The 17,523-nt window shown below is 48.8% G+C and overlaps 1 protein-coding gene across 2 annotated transcripts in view; it reads right to left on the reverse strand.

The window, feature by feature from the left end:
- The window catches only part of pgm1 (phosphoglucomutase 1), a 94,075-nt gene that overhangs the window by 64,426 nt on the left and 12,126 nt on the right, over positions 1–17,523 (reverse strand). Inside the window, exon 1 of one of the 2 annotated variants that reach the window (XM_038794493.1) lies at positions 1,521–2,214. The exons of the other annotated variant lie outside the window; for it this stretch is intronic. Within the exon in view, the coding sequence (XP_038650421.1) occupies positions 1,521–1,778 (258 nt within the window). The 5' untranslated portion in view covers positions 1,779–2,214. Of the gene's footprint in view, positions 1–1,520; positions 2,215–17,523 lie in introns of those variants that run through there. 2 annotated transcript variants of the gene reach the window in all.

The following is a 17,523-nucleotide window of genomic DNA, read 5'->3' on the forward strand; positions in this document are numbered from 1 at the left end:
GATGGTGGAAATTGGTACACAAATTAGGAATATGTTCAGTTTCCCAGCAATAGCATCTTTATTGAACATAAAAAATGTTCAATATAGGGAAACATCTTTCATAAATTAAAGAAGAATCAATCGTACTTGAAATAAAACCAGAACTGCTTTACGTGGCACAGTGGTTAGTACTACTGCCTCACAGCGCCAGGCCCGCATTCAGTTCTGGCCTTGGGTGACTGTCTGTGTGGAGGTTGCACTTTCTCCCCGTGCCTGCGTGGATTTCCTCCAGATGCTCCGGTTTCCTCCCACAGTCCAAAGATGTGCAGGTTAGATGGAGTAGCCATACTAAATTGCCCCTTAGCGTCCAATGATTTGCAGGTTGGGTGGGGTTATGGAGTTGCGTGGACAGGGCAAGGGGGTCCTAGATAGGTTGCTCTTTCAGAGGGTCGGTGCATGCTTGATGGGCCGAACAGCCTCCTTCTGCATTGTAGGAATTCTATGGTTCTAATTCTACTTGAGTTGTGTTCCTACAATCCATCACTGGGATGTAAATGCCTTTGAAAAACCATTTCTTGCTCCTGAACTCAGGAAAATCATGCAGACCAGTGTAGTTGGTGATGATGAGCTACTGAACACATGGCCACTGTCTCCTAGATTAACTGGATTGTTATTCCCCCATCAGCATTGCAAGAATTTAACCCAGAACAAGAGCTGCTAAAGTTGCACTGCAGCTTTCAGCATCAATCCAAAAGGTTTCCAAAAATTTCAATTCAGCACTGACCCAAGGCGGACACTAATCAAGCATTAGCTATGCAAATTCGGATGTGTTCATTTGAATGTTTATCTCTCTCATACAGTTGCACAAACAGACACACACAATTTTGATCTGGGTACCAAATATAATTGAAGGAAATTCTCTTCTGGTCAAATATTATTTGCGGTTTTCGACAACCTACTAGCCTCTTTTAAGCTTTAAGTTGAACAGTCATTGAATTTTACAGCACAACAGAAGGTCAGTTATCGCATCCCTGTTGTCTGAAAGAGCTATCACGCCCCCCGCAGTAGAACTGCCTTTACCACATGCCACACAAAAGGAAAAAAAAACCTCCTCAATCAAAAAGGTCGGAAGCAGGGATGTTGGCTGACGATTGTACAGTGGTGATTGTACCATCCGCAACTCCTTAGATACTGGAGCAGTGCTGTCTGAATGCAGCAAGACCTGGACAACATTCAGGCTTGGGATGATAAGTGACAAGTAACATTTGCACCAGAGGCTGGGTCAAATTGCTAGAACTCCCCCCCCCCCCCCCCACTAACAGCCCTGTGGCTATACCTGGGCTGCAGTGGTTCAAGAGGCTGCTCACCACCTTCTCAAGGACAATTGGGGATGGACAATAAGTCAGTCAGACGCTCACATCCCATGAAAGAAAACAAAACTTTACACTGTAATGCACCGCGAAAATGCCCACTGAATCTGTGTAACTCATCAAACTACATCATGAAGGCAAATGTTATCGAATGAACCAGTGGCAACATACCCCGTTGGCAGCAGCCATCTGAACTATGATTTCTATGGCAGCCTTATTGTAGTACCGCCCATCGCCTCCGACCACCACAGTAGATCCCTGGCGATCCCTTAGGTCAATGGAAAAAAAGATGCACTGGACGAAGTTCTGAAGGTATCGCGGCTTGCTCAGGAAAACATTGGTTTTCTTCCGGAGCCCGCTGGTTCCCGGCCTTTGAGCATCATACGGAGCTGTAAGCACAGTCACTACAGGCAGAGGACTTTCATCCATACCCAGGTACACGTCTGCGAGTCATAAAACGCTGCCAGAGCAAAGGAATGAATGAAGGGCGGGCAGGAAAAGTACCAGGATTTCTTCTGAAAATTCTCCGGCGAAATGGGTCAGTGAAGGGGCGGATTAACGCTGCCGAGAGGTTCAGATGTTCAGAAAGGGAAAAGCAGCGCCCAGAAATAGCTCCCTCCAACACATACAGCACTTTCTGTAATCGAAGAAGCGTTGCCACACTTGTTCTGAAAGATCACTGTCAAGGAGTCAGCTCCAGAGAAAAAAAAAGAAATAGGCCGCTATTAATCAAACCGAGAAGAAGAAAAAAACACTCGTTCCACTGATCAGCTGGGAGGGAATTCTCTTCCAATCCTTCCATTAGGCTTCCCAAGACAGCTCCAGCTTGCTGCTGACAGATTGGTCTGATGGATGGGGAGCTGTGAAAAAGGCGTCACCATCCCACCAGGAAAGGTTTGGACTTCTCAACTGAGAGTCGGAGCCAAAGCAACAGGGAATCCGAACCGGCTCCAGAGGCGAGAAGTGGGTCCAGTAACGTGCAAAATAGACAGCCCGGAATTGAGCAAGAAATGTCTCCCCAATCCGACAGACAGGGGAGGTGGCGACAGCCCTGACAGCTTCTCTTTGCTGCAGTTTAAACAGGACACCACACGCAAAACAAGCCAACGTTTAAGAACATGAATAATTTATAAAGCATCTAAACCGCTTCTATTGGATTGAATACCCATTGCCCATTGTCAGAAAACAAAAGTGGTCCCCCCCTCCACCTACAAATCAGGTTCCTTTTTTTATATAAGTGCTGACGCCCCTGTTTTTAAAATGATAATTGAATTTCATGATGTACTCCTCTCTAACCTTGGTTTCAGGGTTATTTTCGCCGAACGACCAATTTTCAAACCTAACCATTTGCATAAAATATCAAGAGATGAAATCTTTTGTCTATTCTTTAAACTTCCCACACATATCGGGCGGGATTCTCCGTTGCCCACGCCAAAGTCGGGAACGGCAATCGGGCGGAGAATGGCTCCTGACACCAAAATCGTGGCAGGCACTGGTTTGACACATCACGATGCTCCGCCCCCTCCAAATCAGCATCATCAAGCCGCGCGCAGCCGCAACCTCATTTGAATATCATTATCGGGCCCACCCTTGATTCTCCCCCTCCGATGGGCTGAGTACCCAATGGCATGGTCCACATGTGGTCTCAACAGTCGTGAGTCTGGCATGGCAGCTGTGGAGAGAGAGTGGGAGTGCGAACAGTGTGTGGCAGCGTCATACTCTGCCAAGAGCCATGCCACTGGCCGGGGGAATTCTGCCAGGGCTGGGGAGACTAGTGAGAGAGGGTGACCAGGAGGTTGGCGGTGGGGTCGAGGTGGATGGGTACGTGGTCTAGCACAATCCCCGCCATCGTTTCCAGCGCAATCAGTTTGTGTGGGGGGAGGGCATAGGCTTACGAGTGGTTGCAGCTTGTCAGCCCTGCGCCTGTCCAGCACAGACCTGATGATTCACCCACCGTTTTCCGCACATTCCGTGGGTGTTTCACGTGGCACCAGCGGGAGCCCCTCACTGGTAGTGCAATCAGCGCGGGTATGGGGCCAAATTTTCCACTGTGAAACACCACGGATCCTCCATTGGAGTCAGCACTTAGAAGCAGGAATGGAGAATCTAGCCCATCCTGTGTTAAGGGGTGCTTGTTTTGTGTATACAGATAGCTAAAGGCCGGGGAGATTTCATTAGCCCTGATAAGCCCAGTTATTTTTAATATTAGGCACTAACGAATCCAGCCAATGCTTCTTTCTAGTGCCCAAGCAGACCTGGTTTTATTACATTGTCTCCCTGGAGCACCAACTTCTTGTAAAATTGTCAATAAGTTTGCAAGATGCGTACTGCTTAGAACACAATTGTAACCAGAGATTACTGTTGATGCATTATTTAAAGATTAAAGTTAAAGAGAATTAAAAACTACCAAAATGCCCACAGTCCTTTCCCATTGTTAGCTCAGGTATTTGTGATGTAACATATGGTCCACTTTCTAACTATTATTATTATTGTTATGTGGTCCACTTTCTAATTTCTAACATGGCTTCTCTATTCCACCTCAATATCCATTGACCCTGACAATTTTTTAAAAATGCTTAGAATTGAAACCCCGTTTTGGCAAATCTAGGCATTATTATTATTTGTTGACAGAAATAAATCGCTTAAAACAAATTGGACAAAGACAAAATTTTAGTTTCATGCCCTTGTAAAGAATGTCAACTTTCAGAGAGCTAGATGCTGCGATCCACCAGCATGCCTGCTCAATTCAGGGAGTGAAGCATGTATTTAGTGGGTCAGACTTTGCAATGTTGGTGACAGCAAAATTGCCAGAGTTCAATATCACCTCTCCACTGAAACCGACAAGTACTTGGTGAGTCTACACAAGCTTCATGCAGCGTTAAGAAGCTCTGTTCAACATCCAGTCCCACGTAGACTTCACTGGAGCATTGCAACAGGTCAAGGACAGACATGTGGGCATGCTAGCAAGGTGCTCAGTTTAGATGGCAAGCAACAAGATTGGGATTATGCTTGTGGACTGAGTGAAGATGTTCCACAAAGCAGTCACCCAGTCTATGTTTAGTCTCCCCAATGTGGAGGAGACCAAAGTGAAGAAGGTACAAGAGAAATGTTGATTAACCTGAAAGGAGTGTTTGGGACTTTGAATGGTGAGGAGGGAGGAGGTAAAGGGATATACTTTCTATGATTTAAAGGGAAGCTGCCGTGGGAAGGGGATGGGGAGTTGGGTGTGATGAAGGAGTGGAGCAGGGTGTCACAGTGCAGGCTCTCTTGCGGAATTCTGAAGAGGGGGGCTCGGGGTGCTGAGATTATATAATTTTTCTTACGTTTGCAACAGTTTAGGTGCAATCTCTTCCAGCTACAGTATAATATAGAACAGATTTTCCCTCTCTCTCTGTTTTGATGAACAGCCAAACAAGTTAAGTCTATCCTGCCTCCCTACAGATGCTGCCACACCTGCTGAGTTTCCCCAACATTCTCTGTTTGTTTCAGATTCTAGCATCCACAGAGTTCTGCTTATTTTGGATATTTATTTATTCATCCATTCACAGGATGTGGGCATCACTAGCTAAGCCAGCATTTATCACTCATCCCTAATTGGCCTTATGGTGGCTGTGAGCGGCCTTCTTGAAATGAAGTGAAAATCGCTTATTGTGACGAGTAGGCTTCAAATTAAGTTACTGTGAAAAGCCCCTAGTCGCCACATTCCGGCGCCTGTTCGGGGAGGCTATGGTGTAGGTACCCCCACAGTGCTGTTAGGGAGGGAGTTCCAAGATTTTGATCCAGCAAGTAAAGGAATGACTTTTAGTCTAAGTCAGGATGGTCTGTGTTTCTATACATCTGCTGCCCTGTCCTTCTAGATGGTAAAGATGCAGAGTTGGAAGGTGTGAAGGAGTCTTGGCGAGTTGCTGCAGTGCACCTTGTAGATGGTTCACACTGTTGTCACTGCACATTAGTGGAGGAAGGAGAGAATATTTAAGATGGTAGGTCGGGTGCCAATCAAGCAGGTTGAGCTGCACTCAACCAGGCAAGTGGAGAGTATTCCATCACACTCCCAACTTGTGCTCTGTAGATTTTATTTAGCATGTGCAGCAATCACCAAGCCAAGCAGCAGCTTCCACAGTGGCTAAATGGAGCTCTCGGAGCCCTCTGCTGAATTTTATCAGGGGGAAGGCTTCAATGATGTGAGTCATTGATTGGGAAGTGCCACAGCTGCAGTCCGGGTTCCCTGCCAGGCCCCATTAATACTTAATGCAATGAAAACAAATAATTTAATTGATCAATTATTTGCTGCTCAAAGGCCTTGGTGTTAAGAAACAGAGAGTTGATTAGAGACTGAGGCCTGGATAAATGATGAGATGCAAATTAACCTATCAATGGAAAACAAGGGCTGGATTCTCTATTTCAGCGGCTAAGTGGCGGCTCAAACGGAGAATTCCTGGGAATTTTCCAACCCGAAAATCAGCACCGAACCCTCACCGATTCTGGGACCGATGAGGAGCTAGCAGCGGGTGAAACTCTCGGCTCCGAAAACGGCCGGAGACTGGCTGGGTCCCTGGTCGCGCATGCGTAGGGCGCGACCTGCAGCAGTCACGCCATACAACATGGCGCCGGCCATGTGCGGACTCAAACTGCCATCCACGACTCCACAGGCTACCCCCTGGCCACTCCCCACCCGTCGCCCCAGCCCTCCCAGATGCACCCCGCCCTACCCCCACCCCACCTCAGGCCAGCGGCACGGATCCCGGCCGGGTGTGGCGAAGCTGGACACAGTCCGCAGCCACCATGCTGGGTTCCTGACCGCTGTGAGCACACGTCCCCCACGCGGTCAGGAACTCGACCCATCGGGGCGGAGCATCGTGGGAGGGCCTACTGGTGTCGCGCCCACGCCATTCTAACGGCGTGATTACGCCACTTCCGAGGGGGTGGAGCACAGCTGACCGTCGCTGGCCCCAATTTGGGCGTCGGAGTGGATTCTCTGCCCGATCGCCGATTACAATATCAGCTTCGTGCAATGGAGAATCCTGCCCCAAGTATGTTATTAGAGAAAGCAATGGGCCATAGAGGTGAGAACTTCAAAGTGGAGAGATATTGACACATTCCTGTTAGAAGCCAACTCCACAGGGTGAATAGCATTAAAGGGAAATAAATTGTATAACTTAAGAGAAACAGCTAACATCAGAACTGCATCAAATTGAAGATTCAGGGCCGAATTCTCCTGTCCCGCTGTAGTGAATGGGGGATTTGGCTAAGCGCCAAACTCTTCGTCCTCACTATCAGCAGTAGCGGGGCGTACTTGTAACAGAGAATCCTGGCCTTAGTCTCCCAAAAGAAGCAGCCATTGTCAACCTTTGCTGAACCTGAAGACTATTCCATAGAACCACAGAATACTACAGTGCAGAAGAGGCTCTTCGGCCCATTGAGTCTGCACCGATGCATGAAAGACCCTGACCTGCCCACCTAATTCCACTTGGCCCATAGCTAATTCCCGGACATGGCCATCTTAACCTGGCTGTGGTAATTACTTAGCTGAATTTAGCTCATAAAGTTACTTAACTTTGGATGTTGTTTGTGGAAAAGGGTGTCTCAGAGAGTTCAGGTAAATGTAGGTAGTTGGGGGCCAAGGGATAGTTCCATGTAAAATGTGTGCACAGTTATTACTACACAAAGTGTCATGGTGTATTTTAGCCCACTTAACATGCGTGTTTTGTCTTTCTTTTTAAGTTAATAAATATTCTTTTTAATTGTTCACACAACGATTGGACTGTTCCTCCGCTGGGTTGTATGCCATTCCTCACATTATACCAAACAAAACATATATACCACTATGAACCGGTGTTCTGGGTTTTAGGATACCCTCGCATTCAACATCATCCTGGTTCGTAACATTGGACAGTGCGGAAACTGTTGAATGCTCAATGTTGGTGTTGCAGGTTGAATGCCGGTGGGTTGGCTGTGGGATCTGTGATGAGGAAGTGGTATTTAAATGGTGGCGTGTTGGTTCCATTCATAGGGCCTCTGCTGTTAGTCCTGGCATGGTGGTCTTAGCCAGACAGGCTGGCGTGATGGGAGGCTAGCAGCAGGTAAGCTCCATGTGTAGCGATAGGCTTGGGTTGTTGTAAACTTTCTCCAGGATCATTTTTGCTGCAACCACTCTCCTTATGTGAGGGGATGGGATGTTACTCAGGACTGGGAGCAAGGGGAGTTGAATTGATCAGAGGGTACTCAAGATGGTGCGCATTCTTGTAACCCTGACCCGTCCATCTCAAGAGTAATAGATGGTGTCAGTGACCCACGGAGTGAGGACTCAATATTTTGACAAGGCCTCCTCCAGTGTGCCAGACCATGCCATATGCATAGGGGAGGCGGTGGTATAGTGCTATTGTCACTGCACTAGTAAACCAGAAATCCAGAATAATGCTCTGGGGACTCGAGTTCAAATCCCGCCACTGCAGATGGTGAAATATGAATTCAATAAAAATCTGGAATTAAAAAGTCTAATGATGACCATGAAATTATTGTTGATTGTCATTAAAAAAACCCATCTGGTTCACTAATGATCTTTTGGGAAGGAAATCTGTCATCCTTACCTGGTCTGGCCTCCATGTGACTCCAGACCCATAGCACTGTGGTAGACTTTTAACTGCCCCCTTAAGGGTAATTAGGGATAGGCAATAAATGCTGGCACAGGTTGCGATGTCCATGTCCCATGAACTAATAAAAGAAAATACTGCAGTGAGCTCGAGAAAGACGGCGCCTGTTTTGGGGTTATTTTCAGAACTATTTTCAATGAAGGATCTGGTCACATGTGTTTCACCCTTGCCGAAAGCCAGCTTTTGCAGCTTTCAAGATTTTCTCCACCTCTGGCTCCAGCCACTGTTAGATGAGATGCTCCAAGACCTTGCAACACACAGAGAGCAGAGACATTGGTCGTTATAGCTTGAAATTTAGGTCTTAGCCTGGTTTTGGGAGGATGATGACTTTGGACACGTTCCAGGGTTTAGGCTGTTTTTCTTCTCAGATAACCCTCGTGAAGAATTGAGTCAACCAGCAATGGGCACGTGGGCAAAGGAACTCAGGAAGAATGCTGTCATAGCTGGCAGCAGTGCCAGGCTTGATTTTTTTGTACCACGCTGTCCAATTCCACTGCAATGCAGGTTCATGCTATGATCTAAAATTGTAATGCCTTCAAAAGCCTCTCCATTCAGTCTTTTTTGTTTTTTCACTTCTTTCTTCAAGAGCACCTTTCCCATATGGAGATGGGTTGCTCCCTTGCTGGCCTTTACAGATAGTGGTCTTAGCGGGTACTGGGTTGCTCCAATGTGGCGCAGGAGCCGCCAGCATTTCTGGCTGGAATGGGTGAAGTTCATATTTATGGTCGTCTCTTCCCACCTGTTTCGGCAAGGAAAGTCCACATTACCCCTCAACAGTGAGATTCAAGACGCAGATTGCAGGTCCGATGGTGAGGGACCAACTGAAATTGCTGGCAGTTTTAGCTGTAGTGAAACTGGGATTCTTGAAGCCTGAGCCTTCTCAATTCGGTTTGCTTATGGCCATAAATCAGCATAGATGTCGTGTCACCTGTCAGTACCTGGTAAAACCCATGGAAGTCAATGATCCTTGTGGACGGCGGATAGGCTTTGGGGAGTCAGGAGAGTTACTCACTGCAGAATTCCCAGCATCTAACCGGCTTTTGTAGCCACAGTATTATGTGGTTGGTCCAGTTCAGTTTCTGGTCAATGGTAACCCCCCCCCCCCCCCCCCCCCCCCCCCCCCCCACTTAATAAGGCAACAACGGAGTTCGCACTGAAGAGTTAAAAGAAAGTTGGTTCAGTTACAGTGGCTATTATATACATAACATGATGGTAGACCCCCCCTCCCCCCCACCCTCAGGATTTTGCGATGGTAATGCCATGGTTTGATTTACTCATGTTGGTGGGATTAGGCTGGATAGCTCTTTCTCAGCCATCAGGAATATGATGAGCAAATGGCCTTCTTCAGTAGCACTTTTTAGGTTTCTACATTGCCTATCTGGATACGGTTGTTGTTCTTAGTTTTCTCTTTTCAGAGCAGTGCTGTGAAATTCTGGCTGGAGGCTACTTTCTCAGCTGTGTGGGCTGTAAAGAGAGAACAGACAGTTGATCAAATCCATTTGATTCCTTTAAAATCCAGAGATTTTGTTATCCACTATTCATATTCCTGCAATGTGGAGCCCATTTCCATCATGATGGTGCTTGTCTTCATGGTTATCAACAATAAAGGAATAGAAACGGCCAGCTTACTGTCTTGTCCATCACTGACTCTGATATCCCACAGAATTCTCACTTGCTTGCACATGTCAGCATTGTGATCTTCACATCAGTCTGCATTGATCTTCCCCCCCAACATCAAAGAGGACTGATGTGACCATCAATTCACAAGACACGTGGTTGGAAGTGAACAGTGGTTTTAATAGTTTTACAACTGAGCCTGCCTGCGACGAGATGAACTGGCAGCAGGCTCACAACTACAGATCTTTATACTTCCAGTTAGTGGGAGGAGCCATGGGCAGAACCATGGGCGGAGGTTAAAACCACTGTTCACTTCCAACCACGTGTCTTGTGAATTGATGGTCACACAGTGTGAATTACTAGGATTGTGATTCACCACAAGGACCAACTGCCAGAATGATAAAAGTCATGATGACTTATGGAAAGAAATAAAAACCGTACAAAGTGAAAGCTGGGTTCAGTGAAGAATCGTTTTCAACCAGGGTTTTGTAAAGACTCTCATCTTTTGCCAGGTATTTTTTTGTCCAATTCCACCAATGCTGCTCTTTAACAGGAGTCAGAGGGTGCGCATAGTGGCTCACACACACTGGGAACAGGAATCAAATCCAATTTATATTCTCCAACAATGAATGGCATTCCAACACAATAAAACATCATATTGAACTAAATACTTTATACTTTGAGCAATTTCCAAGGACATATTCAAAGCAAAAAACAGGAAATGCGATATTGTTGGTTAATCAGTTGCTGCATTCAAAACAGTGACCAACAAGGAATGAAAAAAAAATGTTGATCCATCATTATCTTTTGTTACTGACTTGTATAGTTCCAAAAATTGGTGATTTATAAATAAGGAAATAGCTTTTAATAAAGAAGGATGAAAATGCCTTGCTGAAATGGGTTTGTATTCATTGTTCGCTAGTGCAATCAGTTTTGCAATGTGTCCCTCCTGTGGATGAGACATGCAAATTCAAAACAGAATGCATCCTTCCAAAGGCTGCATGCAGTATGTCAGCTTGTCTGTTTAACACTGTTTAGTATTTCCCCAACATCATTAATTCATTTCTTTGAGGGCAAAACTCTCCCTGAATATAACTATCCTTCAACCACACAGTATGTAAGGTTAAGCTGATTTTACCAACAAGGTAACAGAGAAATCCATTTGTTTTCTTTATTCTTTCATGGAATGTGTGCGTGTAGCTGGTAAGACCAGCATTTGCTGGTCAACCTCAATTGCCCTTGAAATGCCCTAGGGGCTGGTTTAGCTCACAAGGCTAAATCGCTGGCTTTTAAAGCAGACCAAGCAGGCCAGCAGCACGGTTCGATTCCCGAACCAGGCGCTGGAATGTGGCGACTAGGGGCTTTTCACAGTAACTTCATTGAAGCCTACTCGTGACAATAAGCGATTTTCATTTTCATTTTTCAAATGAGGCTTGCTGGAGCATTTAACATTGCTTTAAAATGAACAAGAATTATCCCAGGATGATGTACTACTGTGGATTTCACTATACAGAAGCACTTAATGTGGAATTGGAATTCTCCAGTGAAATAGGAAGTGAAATAGCAAGTGAAGAGAATTCAACAACAACCCATAATCTACCACTCCATCATCATGCCACAAATCTAATTCTCTCAAATTTAATTGATTGACATATTTTTGATGTCATATGATATTTTGCTCTCTCTCCCTTTATCCCATTGCACCATGAAATTTCACAGTTACAAAAACAGTGAACCCTTGTGCAGGGGTTTCTAAACTGGGTTCCACGCAAAGCCACCATGGGTTCTGCAGAGGTCGAGGCCGGCAGATACCGTCGGACCTCCAGAGTGAAAAAAAAATCAAATGAGCCAATCTGAGCTTTGCCTCTTTGAGACGTCTAGCTCTGATAGGCCTATGTGATTTCTTCCATTTGGCTGTTGCTGGGTATAAAAACCCGTGGCCAACAGCAAAGGATCATGACTGAGGCGAGAGCCGGCCGTGGCAAGAAGCGGTGGTGAGAGCCGGTGGTGAGGCCTAGGTTGTGGGGGGGCAAGCGGCAGCGATGCCAACAGAGGGCAGTGAGAGGCAACGAGGTCTTGGGACGGCGCCGAGGCCTAGAGGCAAGGCAGCAAGTTGGCACTGAGGCAGCAGCGAGGCACAGCGGGGCGGCGAAGCACGGCACAGTGGCGATGTGAGGCGCGGCACAGTGACAATGTGAGGCGCGGCACAGGGGCAATGTGAGGCACGGCACAGTGGCAATGTGAGGCGCGGCACAGTGGCGATGTGAGGCACGGCACAGTGGCAATGTGAGGCACGGCACAGTGGCGATGTGTGGCATGGCACAGTGGCGATGTGAGGCACGGCACAGTGGCGATGTGTGGCATGGCACAGTGGCGATGTGAGGCACGGCACAGTGGCGAGGTTAGACATGGCACAGTGGTGAGGTTAGACATGGCACAGTGGCGAGGTTAGGCATGGCACACTGGTGAGGTTAGACATGGCACAGTGGTGAGGTTAGACATGGCACAGTGGCGAGGTTAGACATGGCACAGTGGTGATGTGAGGCACGGCACAGTGGCGAGGTTAGACATGGCACAGTGGCGATGTGAGGTACGGCACAGTGGTGAGGTTAGACATGGCACAGTGGTGAGGTTAGACATGGCACAGTGGCGAGGTTAGACATGGCACAGTGGTGATGTGAGGCACGGCACAGTGGCGAGGTTAGACATGGCACAGTGGCGATGTGAGGTACGGCACAGTGGCGATGTGAGGCACGGCACAGTGGCGATGTGAGGCATGGCACAGTGGCGATGTGAGGCACGGCACAGTGGCGAGGTTAGACATTGCACAGTGGTGAGGTTAGACATGGCACAGTGGCGAGGTTAGGCATGGCACACTGGTGAGGTTAGACATGGCACAGTGGTGAGGTTAGACATGGCACAGTGGTGATGTGAGGCACGGCACAGTGGTGAGGTTAGACATGGCACAGTGGCGAGGTTAGGCATGGCACACTGGTGAGGTTAGACATGGCACAGTGGTGAGGTTAGACATGGCACAGCGGCGAGGTTAGACATGGCACAGTGGTGATGTGAGGCACGGCACAGTGGCGAGGTTAGACATGGCACAGTGGCGATGTGAGGTACGGCACAGTGGCGATGTGAGGCACGGCACAGTGGCGATGTGAGGCATGGCACAGTGGCGATGTGAGGCATGGCACAGTGGCGATGTGAGGCATGGCACAGTGGCGATGTGAGGCATGGCACAGTGGTGAGGTTAGACATGGCACAGAGGCGAGCTTAGGCACGGCACAGTGGCGAGGTTAGGCATGGCACAGAGGCGAGGTTAGGTACGGCACAGTGGCGAGGTTAGGCACGGCACAGTGGCGAGGTTAGGTACGGCATAGTGGTGAGGTGAGGTACGGCACAGTGGTGAGGTGAGGTACGGCACAGTGGCAATATGAGGCACGGCACAGTGGTGAGGTTAGGCATGGCACAGAGGCGAGCTTAGGCACGGCACAGTGGCGAGGTTAGGTACGGCACAGTGGCGATGTGAGGCCTGGCACAGAGGCGAGCTTAGGCACGGCACAGTGGTGAGGTGAGGTACGGCACAGTGGTGAGTTTAGGCACGGCACAGTGGTGAGGTTAGGCATGGCACAGTGGTGAGGTTAGGCACGGCACAGTGGTGAGGTTAGGCATGGCACAGTGGTGAGGTTAGGCACGGCACAGTGGTGAGGTGAGGTACGGCACAGTGGTGAGGTGAGGTACGGCACAGTGGTGAGGTGAGGTACGGCACAGTGGTGAGGTGAGGCCTGGCACAGTGGTGAGGTTAGGCACGGCACAGTGGTGAGGTGAGGTACGGCACAGTGGTGAGGTGAGGTACGGCACAGTGGTGAGGTGAGGTACGGCACAGTGGTGAGGTGAGGCCTGGCACAGTGGTGAGGTTAGGCACGGCACAGTGGTGAGGTGAGGCACGGAACAGTGGCGAGGCACAGCTGCAAACCAGCACAGCGGCATAGGTGAGCACTATTTCTGAGTAGAGGGTTACTATTAAGGACTTGGCCAGGATATTTAAGGTAATGTAAGAGGCCTTCCCATTTATTTCTTTATTCCCATTTTTTCTAAGTTATTTTGGACCATGGACCCGCATTCAGAACGTGCTTTTAAGCAAAAGACTCAAAGTTGAAGCAGCCTGCTTGTTAGGGCATTGTGATCCTTGGTTTTGTTTTTGGAAATGGGAAGTCAGATTGATTGGTTGGCTGGCAACCAACCTGGGTTGGCCAGGAACAGTGTTCTGCTCAACAATGGTCCGAGACTGGTTCCTGCATAATGCTTTCAGAGAGAATTAGGCAGAAGCGCATAGACCTTGGAAGTGAAAGGAACTCTCTCACTCTCCTGCTTGCTAAAGTGAAAGAACTACTTTATTGTTCTGAAAGCAGACAAGGGCACGACGCATCCTTTGCTGTGAACCTAGAATGATGCTGAATCTGCAGAGAAGGCAGACAACCTTGATAGAGACAACCATTTCAAGCCTAGAACGAAGAAGTGTCAAAATGCAAGCTGAACTTCAGAAAGACATTAACCAAACTCACCCCAGTGCAAAGATCTTTGTCCTTCTGTTTTGATTATTTTTTTTTCCTTATTCTTTATCTGTGTGTCCATAGAATTAACAGAATTCCTACAGTGCAGGAGGCCATTTGGCCCATCATGTCTGCACAAACCCTCTGAAAGAACACCCCACCGTAGCCCACTCCTCCGCCCTATCCACATAACCCCACCTAACTGCACATCTTTGAACACTGAGGGGCAATTTTAGCATGACCAATCCACCTACCCTGCACAGTTTTGGATTGTGGGGGGAAACTGTAAGCTGATGCAGATACAGTGAGAATGTGCAAACTCCACACGGTCACCCAAGGCCAGAATTGTATCCCGGTGACTGGCGCTGAGACAGCAGTACTAACCACTGTGTTTGCACAGAGAGTTGGGTTAGTTAGGCAAGAGGTTTTTGATAGTCAGATACATTTTCTGACCATTTAATTATAATAGTGTACATAATAAAAGGTTATTTATGTTAAAGTTAGGGACCAGGGACGAGATTCTCCGACCCCCAGCAGGGTCGGAGAATCGCTTGGGGCCGCCGAAAATCCCGCCCCCGCCATGGCAGAGATTCTCCGCCACCCGGGATGTGGCGGTGGCATGAATCTCGCCACTCCAATCGGAGAGGCGCCTGCGGTGATTCTCTGGCCCGGATGGGCCGAAGTCCCGCCGCTGGGAGGCCTCTCCCGCCACCGAGGTTTGAACCACCTCTGGAACGGCGGGATCAGCGGCGCGAGCAGGCCCCGGGGTCCTGGGGGGGCAGAGGGCGATCGAACCCTGGGGGGTGCGCCCATGGTGGCCATGCCCGCGATCGGGGCCCCCCCGCTCAGACTCCGGGCCAGTGCCCTAGGTGCACTATTTTTCCTCCGCGGCCACCACGGCCTTCGCCATGGCGGAAGCGGAAGAGAACCCCACATCGCGCATGCACCGGCAGTGACGTCAGCGGCCAGCTGCCGCTGACGTCACTGCCGGCGCATGTGCCGACCAGCGAAAGCCTTTCGGCCAGCCCCGCTGCCGGGAGCGCCGGTTCTTTGTGCCAGTCTTCTGGGGCAAACCGCTCCGGCGCGGGGCTGGCCCACAAAGGTGGGGAGAATTCCCCACCTTTGGGAAGGCCCGACCCCTGAGTGGTTGGCGCTACTCCCCTACACCGGCACCCTCCGTCACGCCGGGTAGGGGAGAATCCCGCCCCTGGTGACTAGTTTATGGGGATCATCCAAGGATCTCGGGTATTTTAAATAAAATCTAATTTTACCTGTTGCGATTCCGGGTCAAGTGGGACTGGAATTGACTGCACACTAGCCCACGGTGTCATGACAGTGAGGGAGCCTTCATGTGTGGATGCCATGTAGCTGGCCAATGTAACTGTGACTGTGTGCCTCTTCCTAATTCCAGAGGTCACAGGCTCTGAATGACTAACTGTGCGTGATAGTATCTTAACATTTGCTAGTATTAATCCAGACATGCTACTCAGTAATGCATGTGTGGCTATAGGAGGGCTACTCATGCCCAGTGAGGGTCTGATCCAGATCGTGCCGGGCTCCAAACCCATTTTTGGCCTCTCCCGCTATGCGCTTGGCGTAACAGGATTGGCACCAGGTGCAACGCACTCTTGGTGTTCTGTGTGTATCAGAAATGTCAATTTTCTGAGTTGTTAACCAGCACTTAATAGTTTCTGAGACTTGCATATCCTGTAGATACTTTTACACAAGGCCAACTGAAGTGAACCTGTCACTACTAGGCAAGGATATTGCAATCTTCACTGCAAGACATAGGATTTCATTGCTGTTAAAGAAATTTTGCTTTTCGCCTTCGTGCGTAGAAAATAAGATCTTCGACTGCTTTCCCACGTTGAATGACTTTCTCACTGAAGTTAATTCTACCCCAATGAGAATATTTTCAGTGGAATTACACAGCACCTGCATGGCTTGCACTCTTCTTTGTTGGAGCACTTCCCTCCACCAGATGAGTACAATATGTGGGTTTGCAACCCAGTTGCATTACAGCCAGGCCAGGTGATTGATCAGTGCACAATGACAGCCTGATTGACATGACCGTTGATTCCCACTAAAACAACCCTTCAGTGCACTACTGTTGTTTCATGTTTGGAGCAGCTCAATGCACGAGCAAAGAAACCTGTTCATGAGCTCCTTCCTTTTGCCTCAATGAAAGTGGTTTCCTCCGCTACTCAGGTACTAAAGCAAAAAACAAAAGCCGACTGAGTCGCACAATTAAAATGAGAATCCAGCTGTCCAACATCACCCCTGATCAAGCGGATGTGTGAGCAAAGGTGGCAGCATCACTTCTCACACTGAAGATAACAGGAAGGTCAGCCTTCAGTTCTTTGTCAAATAAAATAACATTTTATTGGTAATCTATGCATAAATATAGTCAGAAAATACTTTATATTTGATTTCTGTGTTCGCACCTATTTTGGGGCAGCCCTTTCTGGTGCATGTGAACATTTCTTCAAACTAAAATTTTGTTTGCATTTGAACTGAAACTCACTGTATGCCGCAACCTACAAGCTATTCAAAAATGCTTGCCCGAAATCAGTTTTTTAAAACTACAAATTTCGATACTGTGGGAGTTTGTACTCCACATGATTGTACCTCTAAGCTCTTGGGTGCAATTCAGTTAAAGTCCGCTGAATGGCCCATTTAGCGGGGTGTTTCTTGGCGGCTGCAATTCACACTATGGCTGCCTTCAAAATATTCAGTTTTTGGCAACAACACGTTTTTCCAAAATATTCAATATCTGGGGGCGATTCTCCAAAATGGAGACTAAGTGTTTGTGTCGTCGTGAACGCCATCGCTTTTCATGACAGCGCGAAACGGGCACAGGGATGACCGATTCTGTCCCCCATAGGGGGCCAGCACGGCACTGGAGCAGTTCATGCCGCACCAGCCTCCCTTCCCGGCGCCAAATGGGTGCCGCGCCAACCCACGCATGCGCAGTTGGGCCATGCCAACCCGCGCATGAGCGGGGGACTTCTTCAATGCTCCGGCCCCGACGCAACATGGCGTGGGGGTTCTGGGGCCGGAAGCGGAAGTAAGTAGGCCCCGGTGAGCCCTGATCGTGGGCCAGACCCCATCAGAGGCCCCCCCCCAACCGGGTGAAGGAGCGTTTTACCCGCCCCACAGGCCGCCCCCGGCCCTTCGCGCAGAGTTCCCGCTGGCAGCGACCAGGTGTGAATGGCGCCGGTGGGACTCTGCTGTTTCCGCATGGCCGCTCAGCCCATCCGGGCCGGAGAATCGGTAGCCTGGTCCCGTGCAGCGGCCCGCGACCGGTGCCACGCTAAACGCGCAAATGGCACCGATTCTCTGAACCTCAGA

The sequence above is a fragment of the Scyliorhinus canicula genome, chromosome 4 (assembly GCF_902713615.1).
Source record: "Scyliorhinus canicula chromosome 4, sScyCan1.1, whole genome shotgun sequence".
NCBI classification, from domain to species: Eukaryota; Metazoa; Chordata; class Chondrichthyes; order Carcharhiniformes; family Scyliorhinidae; genus Scyliorhinus; species Scyliorhinus canicula.